Raw genomic sequence first — 23,485 nt, 5'->3', positions numbered from 1 at the left:
CTGGCTTCACACCTGCCTTCTGCCTGGACAGGGACCATGAGGACAGTCTCGCTCTCCCTGTAAACCCAGGGCCCAACACGACACCCAGGAGGCACTCCATAAATGTTCATGGGCTGAAAGGATGAATGAGGTACCATGGGGGCATAAAACAGGGTGCCTGTGAACAGAGCTGTGACATCGGCTGGGGGTGGGGGGGCAGAAGGAGGGACGGTCTCACTTTACCCAGCACCAACTGTGTGCCAGACGTGCACACTCAATACACAATAGCCATGTTGTTACCCCCACTTGAAAGATGAGGAAACTGAGGCTGAGAGATGCTAAGGGATGTACCCAAGGACCCAAAGCTACAAAGTGGCCCAGCACCCACAGCTCCCCAGAAATGAGAAAGGGCTGGTACATACAAATTCCTAGTACAGATACTCTAAGCATCACAGGGATGATGTTTGCAGAGTCTGGGACTCCCCAAAGGCCGGGCACAGGTGAGGGGTCAGCATCCGATTTTCCATTCAAAGCCTCGAAAGAGCCCTGAGTGGCAGACAGACCTTCACACGACAGGTAGAGAAACTGAGGCTCCGAGAGGTGACCTGGGCCCCAGGCCCAACAAATACTCTGAAGGCCCTTCCCGGTAAGTGCACGGAGGGACTCTCCTGCTCCCTCGCACTTCCACCTCCAGCCCCTCTGAGATTCACAGGCAAGGGGTGTAGACTTGGGCCCAGGCCCGACTCTGCCCCTCCTGGCTGGGTGACTTGGCAGTGACCAGCCCCCTCTGAGCTCCAGCTTCCCCAGGACCCATTTCCTCTGCCCTACCCCACACAGCTGCTGGAAGGAGCAAAAGGATAGACTGATAAGAGATATCCCCCCCTTACAAACTGTAAAGTGTTGTCCACATTGAAGGGAATTTGTTACTGGTGTACTTCCCTTGGCCTTCTTCAACCTCTTCTCTGCCCTCCTTTCTAGAAAGGTTATGACAGTTATCAGATGCTTGCACTGTGCCTGCCCCTATGCTAAGGGCTTTTCACACATTTCATCCACAGGATACTAAGAACCAGGTACTATTTTTATGCCCATTCTGCAGATGGGGAAATTGAGGCTCAGGGAAGGTAAGTGACTTGTTCAAGATCACACAGGAAGAAATGAGAGCACTAAGCCATAACACTGAATATGTGCCCCCGAGTGCCTGTGCCCTTTGTGGTGCTAGAGTCCTCTGCTTCATTAAGGCCCACCTGCTCCCCGGTTTATGAGACTTCCCAGATGTATGCAATATTCATATTTCCAGCAGCAGCAGCAGCTCACACACTCCTTTCCAAAGCCTTCAGGAGCCCCATTAATCATTCAGACACACCTGCATATTCATTAACTACCGAATTAATACAGAGCCCCTTATTACTTCGGGCCTGCTGCCTTCATTCATTATTAAACTCCCCTGATAAATGATCACATCCCTCTTTCACAGAGGGGGGCAGCTACCAGGCCCCCAAGCCAGTAGGTCTGCTCCCAGCGCCAACTGCTGTGTGACCTTGAGCCAGGCCCTCACCCTCTCTGGGCCTCCTGCATGTTTACCCGGTAAAATCAGGCAAAGGACAGTATCTAAGCACCGCCCAGGCTCATCTAAGTCAGTCCTGTCCTGTCCTTCGGAAGACTCCTGGGTCCCTTCCCTACACTTACGTGTCTTTCTTAGATTCACATAACCTTCTGTTCTCCGTGAAACAGGAGCCTGTCCTCTCTGTAGTTTTCCCAATCTTCCCCCCACTGCAGCCTCCACTCACACCTGGGCCTGGGCTTTGCAGCCAGCGGGCCTTGGACCCTGGCACAGACCCATCATCTTGAAGACATTGTCTATCCCCAATTGCTTGGCAGACCATGACATGTCCCAAATCAGAGAGACAACTAACTCCACAGCCAGCAAAGGTGGACTCCAGCTGCAATACAACAACAGCGACAACAATAATAATAATAGCACCCAGCATTTTCTGAGCAGGTACCATGTCCCAAGCCTGTGCGAAGTCCTGTACTTTCCTATCCTTCTTAGAACAACCTCCACTTTACAGATGGGAAAACCGAGGCCAGTGAGGTCCAGGCCATCTCCCAGGAAATGCTAGTGCCAGCTGTAAACTAGGCCTCTCTCACTTGGGGTCCTGAACTCTTCACCATCACATATGATACCTGGAGGCAAGACCCCCGGCTGCTGTCTTGCCCCGGCTCCATGCTTCCCTGATGGTTCCTCTATATGCCCATCCCAGCCTACTGGAGCTGTAGCCACGACAGAACAGATCCCCCATTCCCTGACAGATGACCTGATCAATCTTCATTATGCCTGGCGCTGAGCAGAGCCCACGAATGAAGTGTGAGGATGCCACCGCTGGCATCTCCCTGCTGCCTCTGACCTGCCTTCCATCTCCACTCCACGGCGCCCGTGCGCAGGGCCGCTCACTGGGCTGCCAACGATAGCAGGCCAAGCCGCCGCTTCCTGCAACTACTGGGCCTGAGGCTTCACTCCCAGACCCACTGGCTATGTGACTGTGGACTCATTACCAAACCTCTCTGTGCCTCGGTCCCATCGTCTGAATCACACCTGACTCTGCCTTCTGCCTTGCCCTTCATCTCCAATCCACCCCAACACCTGTCCAGGGCTCACACCTGATGGCTCTTGTCTGTACAGAAACCACTGCCACTCAGCACCTCCAGGCATCTTCCCCTCCCCTCTGCTCAGGTGTCGGACAGCCTCTCAAAATGCCGTCTCTCTGAAGGACTCACTGAAGACCTTGCTCTTAAAGCCCTTCCAGCAGCTTCCATGGCTCCCAGACTGAAGCCAGAAATCCTCTTGAAGAATCAAGGCCCACGAGGCCTGACACAGCGGCCCACTCAAGACCCTCCCTCCTGCTTTGCCCACAAGACAGCTCCCCCTTCTCCACAGGGACTGTCCCCATTCTTGTCGGACCCCGTGGTAGGCGTCTGTCCTCCCACAACATTGGGGACACCCGGCCAGCACCGTGCGCTCCCTGCTGCAGCTCCGGCCCTGGCGCAGTCAGCACAATAACCCTGTCAAGTCAAGGCAGCAAACCCACAGGGCTGTGGTCGATGCCAACAGGGAAGCTGGTAGACCATAATGAAGATAATAAGACCTTGCCAATCTCTTTCTGTGTGCAGACACAGCCCCCCACCTAACAGAATGACACGGTGAAGGTCATCAGACCTGTTTCCCAAACGAAGAAACCGAGGCCCAGAAAGTGGCCTCCCTGTTGGTAAGTGGTGGGGCCGGGACTCGAGCCCTGCGATCGGCTCCCACACACTGAGCACTAACCGCCTGCCAGACCCCAAAAAGCGCTTTACGTTAATTAACTCATCCAAGGCTCTCCACAGCCCTGTGAGATGGATACTATTACGCTCACTTGAGATGTGAGGAAACTGAGGCTTAGAGTGAAGCCACTTGCCCAAGGACACACAGCTGGGAAGTGGAAGAGCCTGAGACACACCGAGATGGAGCCATGAAGCTATTCCACCCATCCAGCTCACTCAAATCTCCTTCCCAGGCCTTCCTCCGCCACAGAGCTCTGGGTGAGAGGCGTCACCTTTGCTGGCTCCCCCACCATCCTGGCTTCGTGGCAGCAAGGACTTGACAAGGTCCTTCCCTTTCAGGGCCCTGGCTTCCATCTGTAAGGGGGTGGATGAGACACCCGGGGATCCCTTCAGCGGTGGCCCATTATCGACACGCCTGTGGGCCTACTACGTATGCATCAGGCTCCGGGCTGGCAAAACTGGTCTCTGGCCTGCAGGGGACCAGCAAGGGCTGGGAAACCCAGGGTGGGAAGGGGCAGGGAGCTCATTCAGGGTTGGGTACAAACAGGATACAAGCCCCTGCCTGCTGCCACCAAGAGCAACACAAAGCCAACGGAGGCCAGAAGAGAGGCGGAGGGTGAGGCTAAGCCCCAGGCACCAAAGCTGATGATCATCTGGGAGGACTTGGCACCTTGAGGGCCTGCTGTCACCCAGGGAGACTGGAAATCCCTCGAGGGGCTGCACTCCCCATCTAAGGAGCACCTGCTTCCTGCCTGGCCTAGGATTCCTGGCACATTGCAGAAGAGACAAAAATGAACGAGGAACTCGTAGACTAGTAAGGGACTCAGGAAAACGGAAACCCAACGCACACCCACTGGCGATTTTTGCTATTTAAGGAAACCCTCCTGTGAATTATTTTGTAAACTAAATAACCGGTCTCTAATTTCTCTTCTAAAATATCAAATTCTCATAGATTGGGGTTGCTCAGAGTGAGGTAGCACACGTGGCCTTCTGGGTGCTTCCTCATTGCACATCCAGCGTGAGGACCATGGCAGAGTGGCCCCTCTGTCCCAGCCCCCAACATGGACCAGCATGCAGCAGGCGCCAAGTAAGTCTGGCCAAGCAGACTCCGTTAGCACACACATTTCCATGCCCCAGTATCAAAGCTTCTGTATGTGGGGACCCCACCACAGTACACTTTGCTTAGTCCAGCTTCAGACGTTCTGGGATACTTTAGAGAAGGTCAGAGATGGCCCTTCCCTTAACACATCCAGGCCCCTGTCATATCACATAAAGAAACTGAGGCCGGAGAAGGTAAGAGCCTTGCCCAAAGCCTTGCAGCCACACCCATCTCCTTCCAGGGCGCCGCTTCCTGCCCCGGCCTCCTAAACACTGTTGCTCCTCTGGGCTCCGTCCTCAACCTACCTACGCCTGGGTGGCCTCATGCCTGTGGTCGCCCAGATCCTGGCCTTCGCCTGCTGGATGCCTCCACAGGTGCTCTCAAGATGGCCCAGGTCCAGGTCACCTGCTGGCCCAAGCCCACTCCTGCCCACATGTCTCCTCTTGGTCAAGGATACCACCACCCCTGCCTACTTACTCAGGCCACAGATCTCAGCTTCCTACTCAACTCCTTCCCTTCCCACCAGAAGACGATGACTAAACCGGCCACCAAGTCTGCCACTTCTGTCCTCAAAAGTCTCCCACATTATCCTTTGCTCCCCCCTCACCAGGACAGGCTACCCTCATCACTCGCCAGTTGCCTACGGTGGCCTCCGTCTCCTCCAGCTCCTCTGCACAGCGGCCAGAAGGAGTCTTCCAGAGGGCAACTCTGATGCTTCCTCTCCTGCTCCAGATCTTTCCAGGGCTCCCTGCAGCCCAGGGACAGAGGCCAAGTTCCTCGCAGGCATTTGAAATTTCTGCGAGGTGGGCCTCGCAACCTCCGTCCCAACCTCCTGCCCCAGCCACAGCCCTCCTCACATTGCCTGCCCACACCAGATTGTCCACCCCTGCACTGACATACATCCTTCCCTCTCCCTGCCATTTGCCACCAACCTTTGAACCCCTACCGGCTTCAGCTTAGGCATCACCTCCTCCAGGAAGCCCTCCCTGAACCCGAGTCTGGCTTCACTACTTCACAGCACCTTCACATTCACCAGCAACAAGTAGCATTCCACTCCCCGCCAAACAGTCACCATTCCTGAGGGCCAAGAGGGCCCCAGGTGCCCTTCTATGTTCCCAGTGCCAGCAGGAGGCCTGGGCTGGGTGTGGGAAATTAGAAAAGCAAAAGTTCGCCACAGCCCCCCGGGAATGTAATTCCCAGAGGCCCTCTGCCCCCACCCACCTACTTCCCCACACCGAGGGGGCTCATTATTAATCTGGTGACAACAGGGCCTCCCAGTCCTTTATCATTATTACTGTTGTGACCATGCTGCGGCTCCTGCGCCTACCCTGGCCTCAGCCTGTCCAGGGCAGTGTGATCAGGCAGGTGTAGGGAAATCAGGGGAACATGAATGGAGGCCATCCCAGGAGCCTCACCTGGGCCAGCAGCCCTTATCTGGGCACCTGAAGACCCTTTTACAGATGAGGAGACTGAGGCTTGGAAGGCAAGCAGCTGAACTGGGGTCTCACGGTTGCAGGAGGCTGAGCTAGGGATCAGAACCAAACTCCTGCCCACTCTCCTTGCACCGGATCTGGGAGCCTTCAAAGCAGGAGGAGGGGGACGTTTATGGAGCACCTTGGGCTGGGCATTTTAGGTGTTCATGGAGGCCGTGAGCACCAAGGAGAGAGCACCACATTTGGGTCTCCAAACAACTTGGAGGCAGACCCTTGTTCTGTACCCCTCCCAGCTGTGTGGCCTCTGGCAGGCTGAACAGCTTCTCTGAGCAGATTCTTCATCTGTCCCTGAGAATGGGAGGCTGCCCTGCAGGCCTGCTCTGGGGGTTCAACGAGATTGCAATGACCACGGCCCATAACTAGGGAGCATCACCCAGGCCTGGCTGTTGGTGGATTACCTCATCTAATCCTCACAACAACACCCCAAGAGGCAAGTTCTAAGTACCCCCATTTTACAGACAACAAAATGAAGGACCCGGGGTCAGAGGACCTGCCCAAAGCCACGCAGATGTACACGTGCAGCTAGGCGCACAGCACTGGGTAGCAGGCATGGGGTGGGTCCTCACTAATGAGATTCTTTCCCAGCTCAGATCTTCCCTTTAATCCTTCAAAGGCATCCTGACTAGACTGGCCTCCCCCATCTCCATTTCAGCCCCTGCTGTGTCCTCCCTTCCACCTCCACAGAGCCCAAACCTCCTGGCCCTCTGCCACCCTGATCAAACGCCACCTCGTCCACAGGCTTCCCTGTGCTCTGCCACCCTCCCTCCTGTCCGTTGCTTTGCCACCTCCCATTCACACTGCCCCCACAGGTGCAGCGGACAGGAGCCCAACCCCCCTCCACCCTGCCTCCACCCATCCTCCACAGCGTTGCCAGAGAAAACTTCCGGAAGCACAAGTAGGTTCGTGGGTCCCTGCCCTGCTCGGAGCCTCCCCAGTCCTTAGCCCAGCATTCAAGACGTCTCATGATCCAACGTGGCCCTGTCTCTGCAAATCTGCTCTCCAACACCCTCTTGTAACGAGGACACTGTCAGAACAAACCACTTCCCCCCTGTGGACACACATGCACATACGCATACATGCCTGCACGCACGTGCACGCACGTGCCCCACCACCACCCTGGCACCGGGCTTCCTTGACGCTTTCCTTAGTTGGGCTCCTCCCTCGACCCCCATCTCTACCACCACCAGCTTCCCATCCCTCCAGCCCAAGTCTAGAACAGCGCCTCCAAGAACTCCCTTCCCCAATTCATTCCTCCGTTCTTTCCACTCCGTACCCTGTCCTGAAACACATCATCCACACCCGTTTCTAAATGGCCGGCGTGCCCCCTGTTGCTGGAAGACACACAGCCCAGACTCCTCCTGGCCTGACTCCCGAGCTGACTCCTCGTGGCCTGGTCATAAGCTCTCCCTTCTTCCGGACTCCTGGGCCCTAGCACGTGAACTTCTCGCCTTTCTCTGAACTCATACCTTTCCGCTTGAAACTCCCAGGACCTGGTGTGCCCTCCTGCCCCACCCTCACCTCATGAATGACACTCATCACCATTGACTCAAGGCCACCTCCTACAGGAAGCCCTCCAGCCCAACCAGGCATCAATCACTCTAGTCTACCTTCCCCCTTGGCTGTGGGATCCCTGACAGCAGGGACTGTTCTCATTCACCCCCAGGTCCCCAGCGCTTTGCACAATGCTTGGCCCACACCAGATGCTTTAGAACTGTCTGCAGAATAACCTACTTCTTCCCTCCAGAGCCTTCCCTGAGCTCCTGGAGGCAGAGGAACAAGCTCATTAGCCAACACCAGCAGGAATCCGGCCCCTTCTCCCCACCTCCTCCGCTCACCTGAACTACCATAGTGACTGTCACCTTCCTCCCTGCCACCACCCTTCCCTGTCTGCTGATTCTCATTGGGTGGGAATAAAATCCCCAGCCTTTCCTGACTTCCTTTCTTCGCTCTTCAGCTCCCTACCCTGACCTTCCTGCGCCTGCCTGTTGAGTGCAGCCTGTAAGCCCCTGGAGGGCAGGACCCCATTTTACACTCCCTAAGATCTCCAATACCTACCAAAGTGCAGGAATTCAAAAGTCTCCTGGAACAAATGCGTGAGTGAGTGAGAGAGTGCTGGGTTCAAATCCCATGCTCTGCCTGGACCTCTGTTTCCCCATCTGTAACTGCAGACCACAGTCCTTGCCTTGCCTTCTTTGCAGGGCGATCTAAAAATAGAGATCAAATGACGGATGGCATCAGCCCAAAAGTGCTTTCAAAACCATAAGTCGCTACACACCTGGAAGGGACTTTTCATTCCAAAGGAGTACAAATCGAGGCTGAGGTTAAGTATTTCTCTCAGTCATTCATTTAATAATACTAATTCTCAAGCCATGGGGCAGGTGCGGGCATCCACGGTGACCAGGACAGACGTGGCATTGCCTTGAGGAAGCTCACAGCTGGAAGGGAGTCGTGCAGGAGACCAGTAATTGCAGGAGGAACGTGGGGAGCTGCAGAGCTGCCGGACCAGGTGGCCCAGGCCAGGGAGGGGTGTCCAGTAAGGCTTCCTAGAGGACGGATCATCCCGTTCTCAGGCCCACCGGAAACAAAGGGTCCCCAAGGAGCTGGGTCAACTAGCAAAGCGGGCATGCCACCCCCACAAGCCCCTGTCATCTCAGATAAGCAACATCATTTTACAGATGAGGAAACTGAAGCCCAGAGAAATTGAGGCCCGGAAGCAACATGTTTCAGATCCCACAGCTGTTGGGAAGCAAAGCGGGTGGACTTTGGGCCTCCTGCACTTTCTGAGGCCCCTGGGGAAGCTTCTAGAAACAGTTTCTAGAACATTCAGACTCTGAACTAAAGACCCAGCTGCTCTGATGGCTTCCAGGTCAGCTTCTCCCAGACACAGCAAGGGGAGCCACAGCCGCAGGAGGCTAGCACCACGCACACAGTGGGCCATCAGGAAACACCTGCAGCTGGATCTGAAGAAATCACCCAAACAGCCCAAACAAACCCTCCATCATAGGACCTACTTAATGTGAGCGAGGGGCGCTGCCCTGGGAGATTGCCTGTAACCACACTGGGCCCAGGCAGCCTTCCCTTTAATGCATGCAAATGCAAATGAAGGGCATAAATTTCTGCTTACTTAACTTCACAAATGTTAACAAGCTCATAAAAAATAAGTTATTCTTCCTCAGCTCCACAACACCCTTCATTTGTTTAATTTTGTTTCTCCTCCCTCCACAGCTTCCTCTATGAGAGAAAGGAAAAGCTGCAGATTTTCGTGTTTCCCTGCCAAGTGGGTCTGCCCTTCCTCCCTCCACCCTGCCCCAATGAGGCTGGAGGGAAAACCCCCAGATAAGGAATCAGAAGGCCCAAGAGTAAACCCTGCTCTCTCCACCACAGCTGTGTGACCTTGGGCTCTAACTTAACCTCTCTGGTTTAATTGCCTTATCTACAAAGTAGGAATTGCAATTGCGTCCTGCCTGCCTCGGGGGCTGGTGTGAGGATCAAACAAGATAATTCCAGTAAAGTTCTTAGCTCCCTCCTGATACAGAGCAAGCCCTCTATAAATGTTAGCCCTTGTTATTATGTAAAGGAGAGTTAAATACCCCCCAGTTAACCCATTTGTAGAGTTTGCCTTCTGGGGCAAGCTGGCAACTCCAAATGCAGCTGCGGATCAGTTTTGTTGGCCAGCTCAGTATTGATACAAATCCCAGTTTGATGCCATCAGGCAGACCCTGAGCCCTGGAGTTTACCACAGACCCCACTGCACCCTATTGCCTTACTGGGACCAGATGCACACCTTCCAGGGCCCTGGCTCTGTGGGCATGAGTTTGCCATCCCTAGATATATGCCTTTCGAAAGCTGATTTCCCTGAATGCATCATTAGGCCCAGCTGACAGATAAGGAAACTGAGGCTCACGGAAGGGCAGCCCACAGTAAGAGTCCAGTCACCAATCCTAGCCCACTTTCTCTCCTCAGCCTCTGCCCCACCATGCCAGCTTAAGAGATGCCTCCTTGGCACATGGAAAAGCAAACGACCCAGTAACCAAGTGGTGGGAGAGACAACGCGCGTCCTCCATGGGCTCAGGTATTCTGAGAAAAGGTGTGTAGCTGAGTAGGAGTCAGGACCTGCCCTGGGCTTCATCCCACCCCAGCATGCCAAGGCCGCAGCAAAGCCCCTCCAAAAGATGGGGGACGGGGTTAGAGTTGGCGCATTCCCCTCAGGTCCCTTCTGTATCCCCCACCTTGAGCGCACCTCCAGGAATGGCCTTGGCCAGAAACTGCACCTCGTTTGCCCACACTGGCCGTCTTCTGTCAGCACAAAGCACGAAAAGCCATGGCCCCGACCTGCTTCAGTCAGTTACCGTGGGGATATACCCCATGGTCTCCATCTGACAGAAGAGGAAATTGAGTCCAGGAGGAACAGACTCCCTACGGTTACAGAGGGAGACTCGAACCCTGGCCTTCAAAAAGCTGGTTTGTGCCACCCTCCAGCCAGCACCACCAGCAAGATCCAGAAAACAGTGTCCAGAAACATCCTGAGAGGTGAGCCCCACTGCAGCTGCACCAGCTACCCCCTCCAGGCCTTGATTTCCCCACCTGGGATCAACATGGCTGACTCTGACACAGTGAGTTGTTCTTCAAGAGGAGTAGGTGGAGCTGGGAGTCTCAACAACCAGCAACATGACTGTGTGCATGTGCCTTAACTTTCTCGAGAGGAAGGTGAGACTTCCGTCCCTTCTCTTCCCCAAAGCCCCTCCCAAAGGGCACACCCTGTCCTGCATCCTTCAGTGGCACAAGAAGCCACCGAGTGGTTACCATGGGGCTTTCCACGGCTCACCTGATGAGTGCAGTTATGCCCATTTTCAGACAAGGAATCGGAAGCACAGAAAAGCTAAGTAATTTGCCCAGAGCCACACAGGAAGAAACAGAGTAGCGTGGACTGGTAGACAGACCAATGGCCAAGGAGGGAGAACACAGCCCTGCTTATCGGTGTCCAGAGGAGACCACAGAAGGATGAGAGGAGCAAGGTCAGGATGAAGGAGCAGGACCAAGTGCAGGACCTGTGGTCGAGGGAGGCAGCTCCACAGCTGCTGTCAGCTGTAGAGACCGGCCCCTCCCATAGCTCTCGTCACTGCACACTTGCTCCTGCAGCCCTGCCTGCCCTCTGTTAGCCTCAGTAGTAGCTCAAGTTCAGGCCACTTCATTCTTCTCACCAGTTTCAAATTGCTTCTCCGTGCTTCTCCGCAGGCAGGTCCAGCCATCAGTCCATTCCTCCTACTCAACAAAGCATGGCTCCCAGCTGTTCAGGGCTTTGCCCAAGCTCCCACTTAAGCCAAGAGTGGCCGAGTGGGGGCTCGAACCCAGACACTTCCATGCTCTCCGTCCTGGGACCGCCAGCTGCGGTGAGAGAGGGTGGAGCCAGGGCCTGTGGTGGGCGGGGCTATGAGAGGCAGGGGTGGAGCCTGGCAGGTGGGGGCGGGCCGAGAGAAAAGGCTGGATCTCCTCCCGGTCTCGTTGCCCTGGCAACAGGACTAATTAATTCTAAGTCGGGCTCCATCTGTGCCTTGGCTGGATGGTTGGTTTGGGCTCGCAGGTGTTTGTTTTGAAGGAAGGGAAGAGAAAGGGGAGGAGCTGAGCGGCTGCAGTCCCGGGGGCTGGCGAGGAGCTGACAGCCCCCTCCTTCACACGTAGCACCCCCACCCCAACACGAAGAGGCAGGCTCGGCCTCTAGAGACCATCACAGACCTCCTCTCCTGAGGAGGCGGCTCCTCCCAGTCTAAACAGCGCCTGGCACAGACAACAGACGGCAGTGCCTGTGGTGTGTGCACACGTGCACACACCACATGCACACACCAAGTAGAACACAGGCTCCACAGTGAGAGAGACTTGGGTTCCGAGGCCAGCTTAGCTGAGTCTCAGCTTCCCCATCTGCAAAATGGGCAACACTGCTCCCCTCAAAGGACTCTTAGGAGTATTAGAGGGACATTTCCAGTGCAGGGGCACCTGTGGGGTCTTGTCTATCCTGGGGTCAGAGAAGGCTTTGCTAAGGGTGACCCTGGCCATGGAACCACCTACACAGCACCCAGAGGGTGGCACTTTTGAGGAACTGGAATGAGGCCAGGTTGAATGGCTCATGGGAGAGAAAGTCCCAGGAGGTCTCAGAAGCCAGGGTAAGGATTCTGGATCTTAGCCCAAGGACAGTGCAGAGCCAGTGACATGCTGGGGAGTTCCTGTGTACGACAGAAGGGTGCAGAATGAACTGGAGGGGCGAGAGCAATGGCCCAAGCCTGTGAAGGTGACTGGTGCAGCAAGGGCAGCGGGGTGGACAGGAGATGGGAGGATTTGAGAGCAGGGCTCAGTGACCTACAGAATGAGGACGGGAGGCCAAGGTCAGGGGTGACTCCAAGGGTCCAGGTGGACGTCTGAGCCATAATACTGATCACCCTGAAACAGGGGGCCTCCGAGTAGGAGCAAAGGGGCCAGGGTACAGGAGGAAGAAGAGTCCAGCATCAGACAACTTGATTTTTAGGGGTCAGAGTGGCACCCCAAAGGATGTGTCCAGTCAGCAGGTGGCCATACCCGATGCCCAACAGCCAGAGACAGGGCACGGCAGAGGATGGAGCCTTGGATATCCCCTACACACGGCTGCTAAGAGGAGGCAGGGGCGTGGAGTCATCGCCCCCAGAGCAGGGGCTGAGGACCAGGCCGGGAGGGAGAATCACCCCTCAAGGACAGATGTGGCTGGGAGTGGACACTGGTGCTCAGGAACCTGCCACATGGCAGCACTTGGAGCCAGACCACCGGGGTTCAAATCCTGGCTGCTACACCTCACCCACTGTGAGATCCTGAGCAAGTCATTTCCTCTCTGAGCCTCAACCTCTCCATCTGTAAAATGGAAATAAAAGCAGTACCTACCCCAGAGGTCGTTATGATGAGGTTGGTCCCCCTGAGGCCCCTAGGCTGAGCCCCCGAGATTCAGGATCTCCAGGGACTGACTTTTTCGGTGGGGGGGCAGAAGGGGCAGGCCACTAACCTTTGCTGAGCACATACTATGTGCCAGGTACCTCACATGTGTTACAGACCAAATGAAGTGGTGATGCAGGAGGAAGGGCCTGCACTCAGATGGCTCCGGGCTGAATCCTTGGTCCCCTACTTACTCACTTGTACTGGGAGACGCCCCTCACATCTCTCAACCTTGGCTTCTGTGAATGTGAAACGAGGATGATAAGGGTACCCACCCATGGCTCATGGGATTGTTGTGAGCATAAAATATGAAAACATGTGAAGCATCTGTCACTTGCCTGGCACACAGCAAGCACTAAATCAATCATCACTGCTGTCACTACCACCGCTATTGCTACTGCTCCTCCCAATAACCCAAGCAGGTAGATGTAGTGATAGCCAAGTGACAAACGAGAAGGACAAAGGCCTCACCAATCCCAGTGTCCAGGACCCAGCTGGTCACCATCTGATCACAAGATTCTCCCCTCCCCCCAGGACAGGGCCATGTGAGACTGCCTGGGTCTGAATGCTGCCCTGGCCACTCCAAGCTGTGTGACTTTGGACAAGTCACCTCATCTCTCTGAGCCTTAGGTTCCTCCCCTAAAAAATGAGGAGTCCAATCCTAAACCATCACCTGAGGACTGAACAAGGCAATACACAAAAGGAACTGCACACAGTAGGTGCTTACTAAATGATAGCAAGTATGAGTCGTGATTGGATGTGAAGATCCAAAGGAATGAATGAATGCAGACAAGCACTCACAGTGGGATCTTGGGTGAGATGCCTTCCTGGAGCCACACAAACACACCCCCAGGGGGCTGCAGACTGGAAATCCCCCCAAGTGCACCCTGTACCCCCCATTCCTCCACCAGGGCCCCCAATCCTGCCCCCCATGCACACCCATCGCCATCCTGCCAACCCCTGCAGCGAGCACATAGCCACGCCTGCCACCATCCAGCCCAGTGACCAACCAGGCAGCCTCTGCCCCTCCCCTGCTCTGCATCTGCTCAATTAGAGAAACTGGGGAGCCAGGGAAACAAAGACTTAATTTCTGAGCTAATCAGCCAGGCACATACTAATTACCATCCTCCCAGGCATTAGGGCAGACTTCCTGGGGGAGGCAAAGGGGAAGGCTGGTCCCTGGGAATGACACCACCTTCCCCCAAAGCCTGAGCCAGCCCAGGGATGGGTGGGGGGAGGACCAGGAGGCTCAGGCAGGCGGGATTTCAGGGTGGACTGGATAGATGTGGCCAGAGCCAGGGGACATAGAGGGTTAATTGTGCACACAGCAGGAAATGTGCCTGAGGGGGTATCCCCTGGGCTGGCCTCACCCTCCCAGGGCCCCCTTCCAGGACTCCTGCCCCATGGAGGGGGCAGCCTCAGGCTGCGGGGAGGCCCCAGAACAGGTGCCCCAGTAGGTTTCCAGCCCAGGGCTTTGGCAGAGAGACAGACAGATGGACACTTTTAAGCTAGAAAATTGAGCAATGATCAAAGTGAAGCTTTTGGATCACAGCATAGCGTGTGTGTGTGTGTGTGTGTGTGTGTGTTGCATGCGCACACGAGTGCACAAAACAAGAGGGCTCAGGACTAGGAGCCAGGAGGCCCGGGTTCAATTCCCTGCACAGCCCTGGACAAGTCCCCACACCTCTGAAATTCAGACTTTACCATGAGAGTCGGAAGGGATTCTCCTTCTACAGATGCTTACTGAGCACCTACTACGCACACACCAGGCTCTGTGCTGGGCTCACATGCTCAGCTTTGAACTGATGGACAAAGTCCCTGTCCTCATGGCTTCCGTTGTGGTGGATGAGCCAGGCAGCCAACCCGTAACCCAGTCACCAGAGTGTGGGCTGGGGAAAGGTGCTGGGCAGAGCGTCCACCCTGTAGGATGCCGACCAGCGTGACTGGGACAGAGCTTCTGTAGGCAGGGCTTGTCATTGCATTTTTTAGAAAACGCGTCCCCAGCCATGAAACTTCAGATCATCTGAATTCACTGTGGGCCCCAGTGCAAACCTCTTCCCTTCTCTGGCCCTCTGTTTCCCCATTTGCAACAATGAAAAAGGATGAAATGGTCTCTAAGGTTCACCCCAGCCCTCATAAGCAAGGATTCTCAGTTATTTCTCCATTGAGGGGTGAGTGTGTATGTGTGTATGTATGTGTGTGTGTGTGTGTGTGTGTGTGTGTGTGTGTAACCAGGGGCTGTGGTGCACGCACACACACACAGGGCTGACCATGTCCCAGCCCTGGGCCCCGCTGCACGATGGATGCACCAGATGGACAGGTGGGTACCTGGCAATGACAAGTATTGCCGGCGCATCCCCTCAGCCCATCCTTTCTTAATCGCAGGTTCCCAAGGGCACACACTCACCTCTGCTGGCACAGGACACCCCTTAAATTGCTTCCCTCTCATCTTGTTATGGAGCCATCATAGCTACCCACCACATGGAACGCCAACTATGGGCCCAGTGCCCCAAATTCTCACAACAGCCCTGCCAGGTAAGTACTGTTATCCTGTTGTACATATGGAGAAACTGAGTTTCAGCTAGGTCAAGTGACTTGCTCAGTAAATGATAAGCTAAGGACTTAAATCTGACCCAATCCCAAGCTGCCAGACCTACTGTGTGCCAGGACCACCTTCCTGGACCACGTTCAAGCCTGAGAACGGGGGACCAGGCTGGCCCAGGCCTAGCCTAAGCACCACTCTCCACAGATTAGCAAGGGTACACACCCAGCAAGGTGGTGAGGACGGCAGCTTTTGAGCCCATTGCCCAGGTTCAAATCCTGGCCTCACCACTGACCCACTGTGTGAACATGGGCAGGATCCTTAACCTCTCTGTGCCTCAGTTTCTCCATCTGTAAAGTAAGCATAATGCTATTTTGTTGGATTGTTCTGAGGATTCAATTTCTGTGAAGTTCTTAGAATAGTATAATACATGGTGTTACTTACGTGTTGTTAAATAAAAGGAAAAAATGAGTCCCTTTGATTGTGTAGGCAGTCTGAGAATTGGGGCCCACAGAGGGTAAGGGGTAGAGCTGAGACTCAAACCCTGGACCCAGGACTCCCTGCCCAGTGGTCTCTTCCTACAGCCCAGAGATATCTCCAGCTCAGCCAAGAGTTGAAGAAGTCCCAGGACTGACCCAGGCTCAGGCCCAGATGGGAAAGAGAGACCCTATGGAGACTAAGGAAAGGGAGCAGGGGGACATGACATGGGTCAGAAGTGCAAATGCAGGCTGGGGTCCAGGCATCCCCTCCTTCTGTGGCTTGCACTCACCTACCTTGCCCCACCCCCATCTCTGCAAGGCCAGGCATTCCTATGGCCACGTAGACCCTGGGCAGCCAGGTGCTGAAGCAGCTCCCCTAGCACCGAGGGCGCAAGGCCCAGTGGTCCTGGGACACAGCAGACAGGGAACAGCAAGGGGCAGTGTGGCCTCCCAGCATCTGCTGCAGCTGACCCAGTCGTCAGCATTCTGTCCCAGGGACAGCCAGAGCTGCCTGGCTCGGGACCCCACAAACCCACCTTCCCAAAGTCCTAGGGAGCCCCATAGGCAGGAATCCCATCCAAAATGGAGGTCCTGCCCAAAGACCTCAGCCAACAGCTGCAAGAGGAACACAGACATCCACACTCACCCTCAGAAGCAGACCCCACAAAGGAGCCCACCCATATCACAGCCCCCCAGGTCTGAGGTACTTGAGGTTGTGCACTGCTGGTGAAAATGGAAACCTGCAACAAAGCCAGCCACCCACAACAGGGAACTGGCCCTGCGAGGGGACCCTGTACTAAGGTAGATCGGGACAGGCCCCTCTGTGCCTGAGGGGAAATGCCTGGGGTGTGGGGGACACAGATTCAGGGACCCCGTGAAGGGCCGAGGCAGCACCGCCAGTCCCACATGGGTAAAAACAAATGGGGAATTCATGTTTGCAGGGGCCTAGAAACATGGGGAAGGTCCCCGCCAGTGACGGGAGGGGACAGCAGCTTGTCCCTCGCTGTGTCACACAGAGAGCACATGTCAGTTCCCTATTTAGAAAAGGGGTATATACACTCCTACGTTTTTCTACGTATACACATGGCAACACAGAACACACACAAATCACCCAGAACAGACACACGCACACCCAGCTTTAGTCCATACACTTCCTCATGGGGCCCCAGGGAGGCACATGAAGGCTTCCCAAAACAAACGGGGCAGGCCAGAAAGATGAAGGGAGACAGAGACAGAGAGAGAGAAAAAGACAGAGTGAGAGGCAGAGGCAGGGTAAGAAAGCTCTGCTCAGGCCCCCAGGTGACCCTGCTCAGAAGCAGCCACTTCAGGCTGGCCCATGCAACATGGAAAGTGGAAGTGCCCAAGCCAAAAGCTGCTGGACCCACTTACTGCTGTGTGACCCTGGGCCAGAGCCTCTCTGGGTGGCACCTGCGCATGAGTGCAGCTCTGCCGGCTCTGACCCTCCCGTGCTCGGTGTTCCTGACTCCCCATCCAGGCCTGGCTCCCACCTCTTCCCACACCCCTCAGTGTCTGCAGCTGCCCTGCAGGCCCCAATGGTCCTTAAGGACCGTCCCCGCTATCCTCGATCTTCCCCTAAATCCAGGACAGAATGTCCAGGTCAGCTGCCATCTCTGCCAAGCCAGGCACCCCATCCTCAAGGCCCCTCCCCTGCCATCAACCCCAGCACCAAAGCAGAGGGAAAAGTGTGGCAGTGACAGGAGACAGTCGGCACCCAACACAGGCCTGTGAAGAAGCAGCGGATGGATGCTGCTTTCCTGCATCAGCTCACTTAATCCTCGATCCCACTTTACAGATGAAGAAACTAAAGTTCAGAGAATAATCTTCCCAGAGCATGCAGCCATCAAGAGGATGAATGAGCTGGAATGGAATCCATGCTACCTACTCCAAAGCTCATCAGCTCTTTGTATATCTTGTCTGGCAGGCACAGGGGGGAGTGGGAGGAACCAGACAGGCAGACACCCTCACATCTCCTGACCCAACATCCCAGGCCTCGGGACTCCACAGGGTCTGAGAGGTGGTGGCTGGAATGGCCATTGAAGCCCTGCCTACCTGCTCCCACCACCAGGAAACCCAACAACAAGTAGAGTTAGCACTTACTGAGCGCTCACTGTATGTATGAGTACAGCACAGTGCTAAATGCTTTACAGCGTCAACCCTTGGAAATGGGTATATTTTCATTCCCATTTTACAGATGAGGACACTGAGGCACACAACGGTGAAACAACTTGTTATGGGTAGAATCGGGACTTGAGCCCAGGCCTGAGCCCATGTGCTTGACCACTGTGTCACCCCATCTTAAAGCCCCAGGAGTTTCTGGTCTCTGACCCAACGTCCCCCAGCCAGCACCCCATAGTTTCTGGCAGACACAGGAAAGGCTTTGTTCCCAGAGGCTCTGCTTAGTTAGAGGGCCCCCAAGCCACCATCATCGGGGTCACCTGCTCTCCTCCGCCGACCCCTCTCTGTGGCCCATCTCCTCCCAGGATGCTTAGGGTCCTTGGTGAGCCCCAACCTCTGTCCTTGAGGCCTAGCTCTGGGTGTTCTGGACTCATTCTGCTTTCTGAATGTAAGAGGAGAGGACAGTCCCACTGAGTTGGAGGCTCCCTGAGTTCTGGGAAGACTTTCTGGAAGAGGCAGTCCCTGGGAAGGGGTTGGATTCGGGGGAGGGGCTACAAGAGGGCCTGTTCTGTGATTGGAAGCAAACCATGGTGGGTCAGACTACAGCCTCTAGGACAGGGGCTGGGTCTCACACTGAGGCCAAGAGGGTGTGGGACTAGCTATGGTCACGCAGCAAGTTGAGGGAGGAAGGCACCCTACAGACCTTGCCTCCACCACACGGCTCAACACAGATCCCACCCTCCCTCCTTTGCCTATAAGGATTGCGCTGCATTGGTTGAGCTGTGACCCAATGTGCAGGAAGGAATGTGGGAAGGGGTTTTTGGAAGTTTCTAGAAGTTCTCATGCTTTTCCAACCATGCAGAACCTGGCAGTCCTGCGGACTGACTGTGTGCAGGCATTCCTCTCTCCAACCTTGGAGTGCCCAGGCAATGTCCCCATTTCACAGATGAGTAAACTGAGGATCAGGTGCATATGATCATTCCAAATCAGGATCTAACCACCATGCCTTGCTTCCAACCATAGGCCCTTCTTGTAGCCCCTGCCCCGAATCCAACCCCTTCCCAGGGACTGCCTCTTCCAGGAAGTCTTCTCAGAACTCAGGGAGCCTCCACTCAGTGGGACTGTCCTCTCCTCCTACAGTCAGAGAGCAGATTGAGCCCAGAACACCCACAGTGCTTCCACCCTCAGACTAGGCCTCCTGGGAGCTGAGGCTCTTTCCCCCCTCAGACAGGGACTCCCTGAAGTCAGGGCTGTATCCCCTCAGACAAGGATCCTGATGGCACGGTTTCCCCCACCCTCCTAAGACTAGGGGCTCCCTGGGGACAGGACCACAATGCTCTCCTTCCTTCAGACTAGAAAGTCCTGAGGGCAGGACTCCAACGTCCCTCCTCTTGCACCTTCCCCCATAGCGCCCGCCCCACCGGAGTACAAGACCCTGCCCCCAGGGCACAGGCAGGACCCAGGGCCATGCGTCAGGCCCCCTCTCACCCTCTGCTGGCGCTCCTCCAGGCCTGCTCTGTACCACGCAGGCTACCCCACCCCCTGGGCCTGTCCATGAATCCCACCTCTGTTGGGCACCACAGACCCCCCTTTCTCCTCCCCAAACAAATGGGGTCTTGAGCAAGACACTGGGACAACCGCGCACAATGCCCGATCTATTCCCTGGGCTAGCGTAGCTGCCAGCAGTGACAGGGAGGGCATCCCGGCTGAGGGGAGCGTTCTGTCCATTCCACAGCCCCTCTAGATCCAGGCCCTGCAATTGGGGCCACTCTCAGCTCCATCCTGGTGGGGCCAGGACCAACAGCCCACTCCCTGGGTAACCCCAGAACACACCCACTGTTCTCCACTGTTCCCACTCCTCTCCTGACACAGTGCAGGCAGGAGCCTCTGAGCCTACGTCCAAGTCCCTGCTTTGTGTTCTATAGAGAATTTCCCCAAACCTGAGTGCGGTCATTCGGGAAATGGGCATAACTCCTATTCTGCATGGGCTGCTGGATCCAAATAAGAATGTGCCTTGCACATAGTCGTGCCCAGCTAAACCAGTTTCCTTCTCTCTCTTCTCTCTTTGATTTTCTCTCTTTTTTATGGGGTAGTATGTGGAGGAGTGTGAGGGTGGCAGGACAGTCCAGGCTGGCAGGGCAGAAAATGGTCTGTCCCAAGCACTTAAAATGTCCCCTATTCAGAAGTCAAAATCTCAAATCCCTCAGGGGTGGGCAGTAAAGCTATTTGTCCACCCTGGGGTGGGGGCCTTGGAGCCAAGCCTGCAAATCAAAGCTCAACGCCTACTGCCTCCCCGAAGCCAGCCGAGATTAAGCCAGCCAAGAAGACATTATCTCCATTTCAGAGACAAGTAAATTGAGACACAGAGTGGTTAAGTAATTTGCCTAAGGTCACACAGCTAGTGAGCAGCTGAACTGGTGTCAATTCAGGCTGATTCCAAAAGCTCTTCCTCATGGCAGGAGCCTTCCCTACTTAAGAGCCTTTCTGTGGTTTTGCTTCTGCGTTCAGAGTGAAGTCCAAACTCTGAAGCCTGAAATGCCAGACTCCCCAGCAGGAAGATGTAGTACAGCAGAAAAAGCACTTGTCCTGGAGTCAGCCCAATGTGGGATCAAATGCTAGGTCTGCCACCTAGTTCCAGCTGTGTGTGCATAGGTAATTTACCACGCCTCCCCAGCCCCACATTTCTCATGTATAGAATGGGAATGACAAAACTGACCTCCCAGGCGCTGACAGGATGACCCACCATGCATGCACGGAACAAGACAGAAAAAGCTCCTACCCTCATGCAGCTGATACTCCACAATGGTAGAAGGGTGAGTAACAAGCAAATAAACCAAATAGCATCCGGTTGTGTTGAGGACTATAAGGAAACAAAGCGGGAGAAGGCCCACAGCAACGAACAGAGTAGTCAGGGAGGGCCTCCCTGAAGAGGTGTCAATGAGCTGGAACAGGAGACAGTCATGCAACAAGCCCGGGAAGCAACTCCTGCAGAAGGAACAGCAAGTGCACAGACTGGGAAATTAAACAAGACTTGGAGCATGTGGGAAAATGCCTGGCACATAGCAGGTGCTCAGTAAAGTGCAGCTGTTGGTATACTGCTATAAGCCCCGTAAGCTCCTTGCACCTTGCTTTCTTTTTCTGGAAAATGGGATGCTGTACGGATTCAATGGACTCCTAGGTCTCTTCCATATACCTGAACTCATTTAAAGTAACCCTGACTCTACTGTTATTCTTCCCATTTTGCAGGTAGGGAAACTGAGGCTCCCAAGATCCCACAGCCTATAAATGGCAACATCAAAATGTGAACCTAAGTCTTATAATGCCAAACCCTATGCTCCTGCCAGCCTTCTGTGATCCCACTGTACACAGAGCACTCACTACTTCTCCCCCACTCCATCCCAAGACAGCTCTGACAGTTAGAAAGCCTCTTCTTGGGATGAACTGAGGTCTGTGCCTGGTTGGTCCCACTTCTGCCCTTTTGCGTCACCCAGGACAGCCCTGTCCCCTCTTCCCCAGCTCAATATGAAACGTGAACAAGGCTGATGGGTTAGAAAGAACAGCCACCGCTCCAGGAAGCATGTCCCAGGCGCCAGACCCTGTGCTCTGACTTCATCCCCCTGCTTCACGTGAGGGAGGTGAAGTAGGAATTCTTATCATCCCCATTGTACCAATGAACAAACTGAGGCCCAGAAAGAAATGTGTCCAGGGCCGCCCACCTAAAAAGTGGCAGATCTTTTGTCGCTCAAAAGACAGTCATCCTGTCCGCCACCCCCCAAACCTCTCAAACGTCCCTCTTTGGACAACCTTTTCAGTCCCTTGCCTGGCCTGTCCCCTGGTGGTATCAAGGAGGTTGACAGGACAGATTTCCCCTCATCTGTTACTCCCAAGGCACCAAGAGCCACTCGCCTGACGCGCTGTATGCTGTGAAGGAAGCCAAAAGGCATGGGGCTCAGGCAAAGGCTGGGGGGACAAGGCCCACCTGTTAAAGTGCACACACAGGCCCCTGGAGCAAGCATGATTCCCCTGGGAAACATGGGACAGGATCCAGTCATACCTGGTTCCATCCTGGCTCAGCAACCAAGGTGCATGTGACCACTGCGAGGCCCTCCGCTCTGGGCCCCCTTCCTACTACCACGACGTCAGTTCCATGCCTCCACCACTTAAGGGTCACGGGGGAAAAGCGCACAATAAGGCAGAGCTCTGGTGAGAAAGCACCGCTGTCCTCACCAAGCATGTCAGAAAATCATTTTAAAATCAGTTTGAAAAGGAATTGGGATCGTGGTGGTGGTTACTACTTCCTGAGAGTCTATTAAGTGCCCTCACATACATTGTCCCAAGTGACAGCAACCTCAAGAGGCATGTGCATCATCTTTGTTTCATACATTGGGAAACTGAGGCACAGAGTCATACAGCTGTAAGTGCAGAGTCAGACGACTCTGAATGAGGTGGTAGCAGAGGCTCCTGGGGAGAATTAGGCCTGGTGAGTTGGACATTTGGGGAGGCAGGTGTTAAATTCCAGCCCCAGCACATGCCCGCTGTGTGACCTTGGGCAAATCACTTCCCCTATCTGATACCTCAAAGGCAGGTGTCAATGCCAGGCATCTCAGAGTACAGCAAATATGAAGGATAGGGACAAAGTCATTTGGGGGCAAGGAGGGAACATGTGTCCAGATGGGGGACCTGTATGTTCAAAGGCCCAGAGGAGGGTGAGGGCTCAAGGAGGCAGCGGGAGGAGAGGCTGGCCACAGAGGAGGAGGGAAAGCAGACAAGAGGGGACCTGCGGAGCAGGCACACTGATGGTGCAGCAGGATCTCCAGTCCAGACACATGGACAGGCAGGATGAGCAATGGAAGTGCTACTTCCCTCCAAAGGACCCCACTTCAGCCTGTGCCAGCAACATGAAGTCCACAGTAGCAGCCCCTCCCCCATCCATCACACCCCCCACCATCCTCTTGGAGCAGCCACCACCCCCACTCTGCTCCTGTACAGGCCCCCTCCAGAGCACCCATCACCAGCCCTTCCAAGGGACCTCAACGCCTCAGCAGCCACAGCCCCTCCACGTGCAGACCATCACATCTTAGAGACGCATCTCCCTCTCCTTAGCAACCACCAACACTGGGCCCAGACAGCAAGCCTCCTCCCTTGTCTCCTCCTCTCTCCATAGAGACCACGATGCCACATAGGCGGATCCCTCTCCACGGCAACCACATCACTTAGTGCCTGCCCCGACAACAGTTCCCTCCACGTGGCCACCACCGACACAGCCTCAGTGACAGCAACAGCCTCACTGACAGCGACAGCCTCAGCCTCTCCTCTCCAGGGCAGCCACCAGCCCCAGCCAGGACAGAACAGCCCCTGCAGGCCTCCCTGCCAGCCTTCAGCCTGCTAGTGTCAGACTGCTCTCCCTGCCGCCTCCAAAATTCAAGACACTGGATCAGGCCAGGTATAGATTCTGCCTTGCGTTTCCAGCTCCTAACCCACTCCCGGC

General features: G+C 55.1%; 2 protein-coding genes across 5 annotated transcripts in view; one reads left to right on the top strand and one right to left on the bottom strand.

The window, feature by feature from the left end:
• Positions 1-23,485, bottom strand: part of ELFN2 (extracellular leucine rich repeat and fibronectin type III domain containing 2) — a 54,981-nt gene that overhangs the window by 22,100 nt on the left and 9,396 nt on the right. The gene's annotated exons all lie outside the window — the stretch shown is intronic.
• Positions 1-23,485, top strand: part of LOC117028318 (uncharacterized) — a 38,737-nt gene that overhangs the window by 11,447 nt on the left and 3,805 nt on the right. The window contains exon 2 of the mRNA XM_033116714.1: positions 23,233-23,440. Coding sequence (XP_032972605.1) covers positions 23,233-23,440 — 208 coding nt within the window. The remainder of the gene's footprint in view (positions 1-23,232; positions 23,441-23,485) is intronic.

Source organism: Rhinolophus ferrumequinum, chromosome 10, assembly GCF_004115265.2.
Source record: "Rhinolophus ferrumequinum isolate MPI-CBG mRhiFer1 chromosome 10, mRhiFer1_v1.p, whole genome shotgun sequence".
NCBI lineage: Eukaryota > Metazoa > Chordata > Mammalia > Chiroptera > Rhinolophidae > Rhinolophus > Rhinolophus ferrumequinum.
The sequence above is the reverse complement of the archived record's forward strand: the minus strand, read 5'-3'. Positions and strand labels throughout refer to the sequence as shown.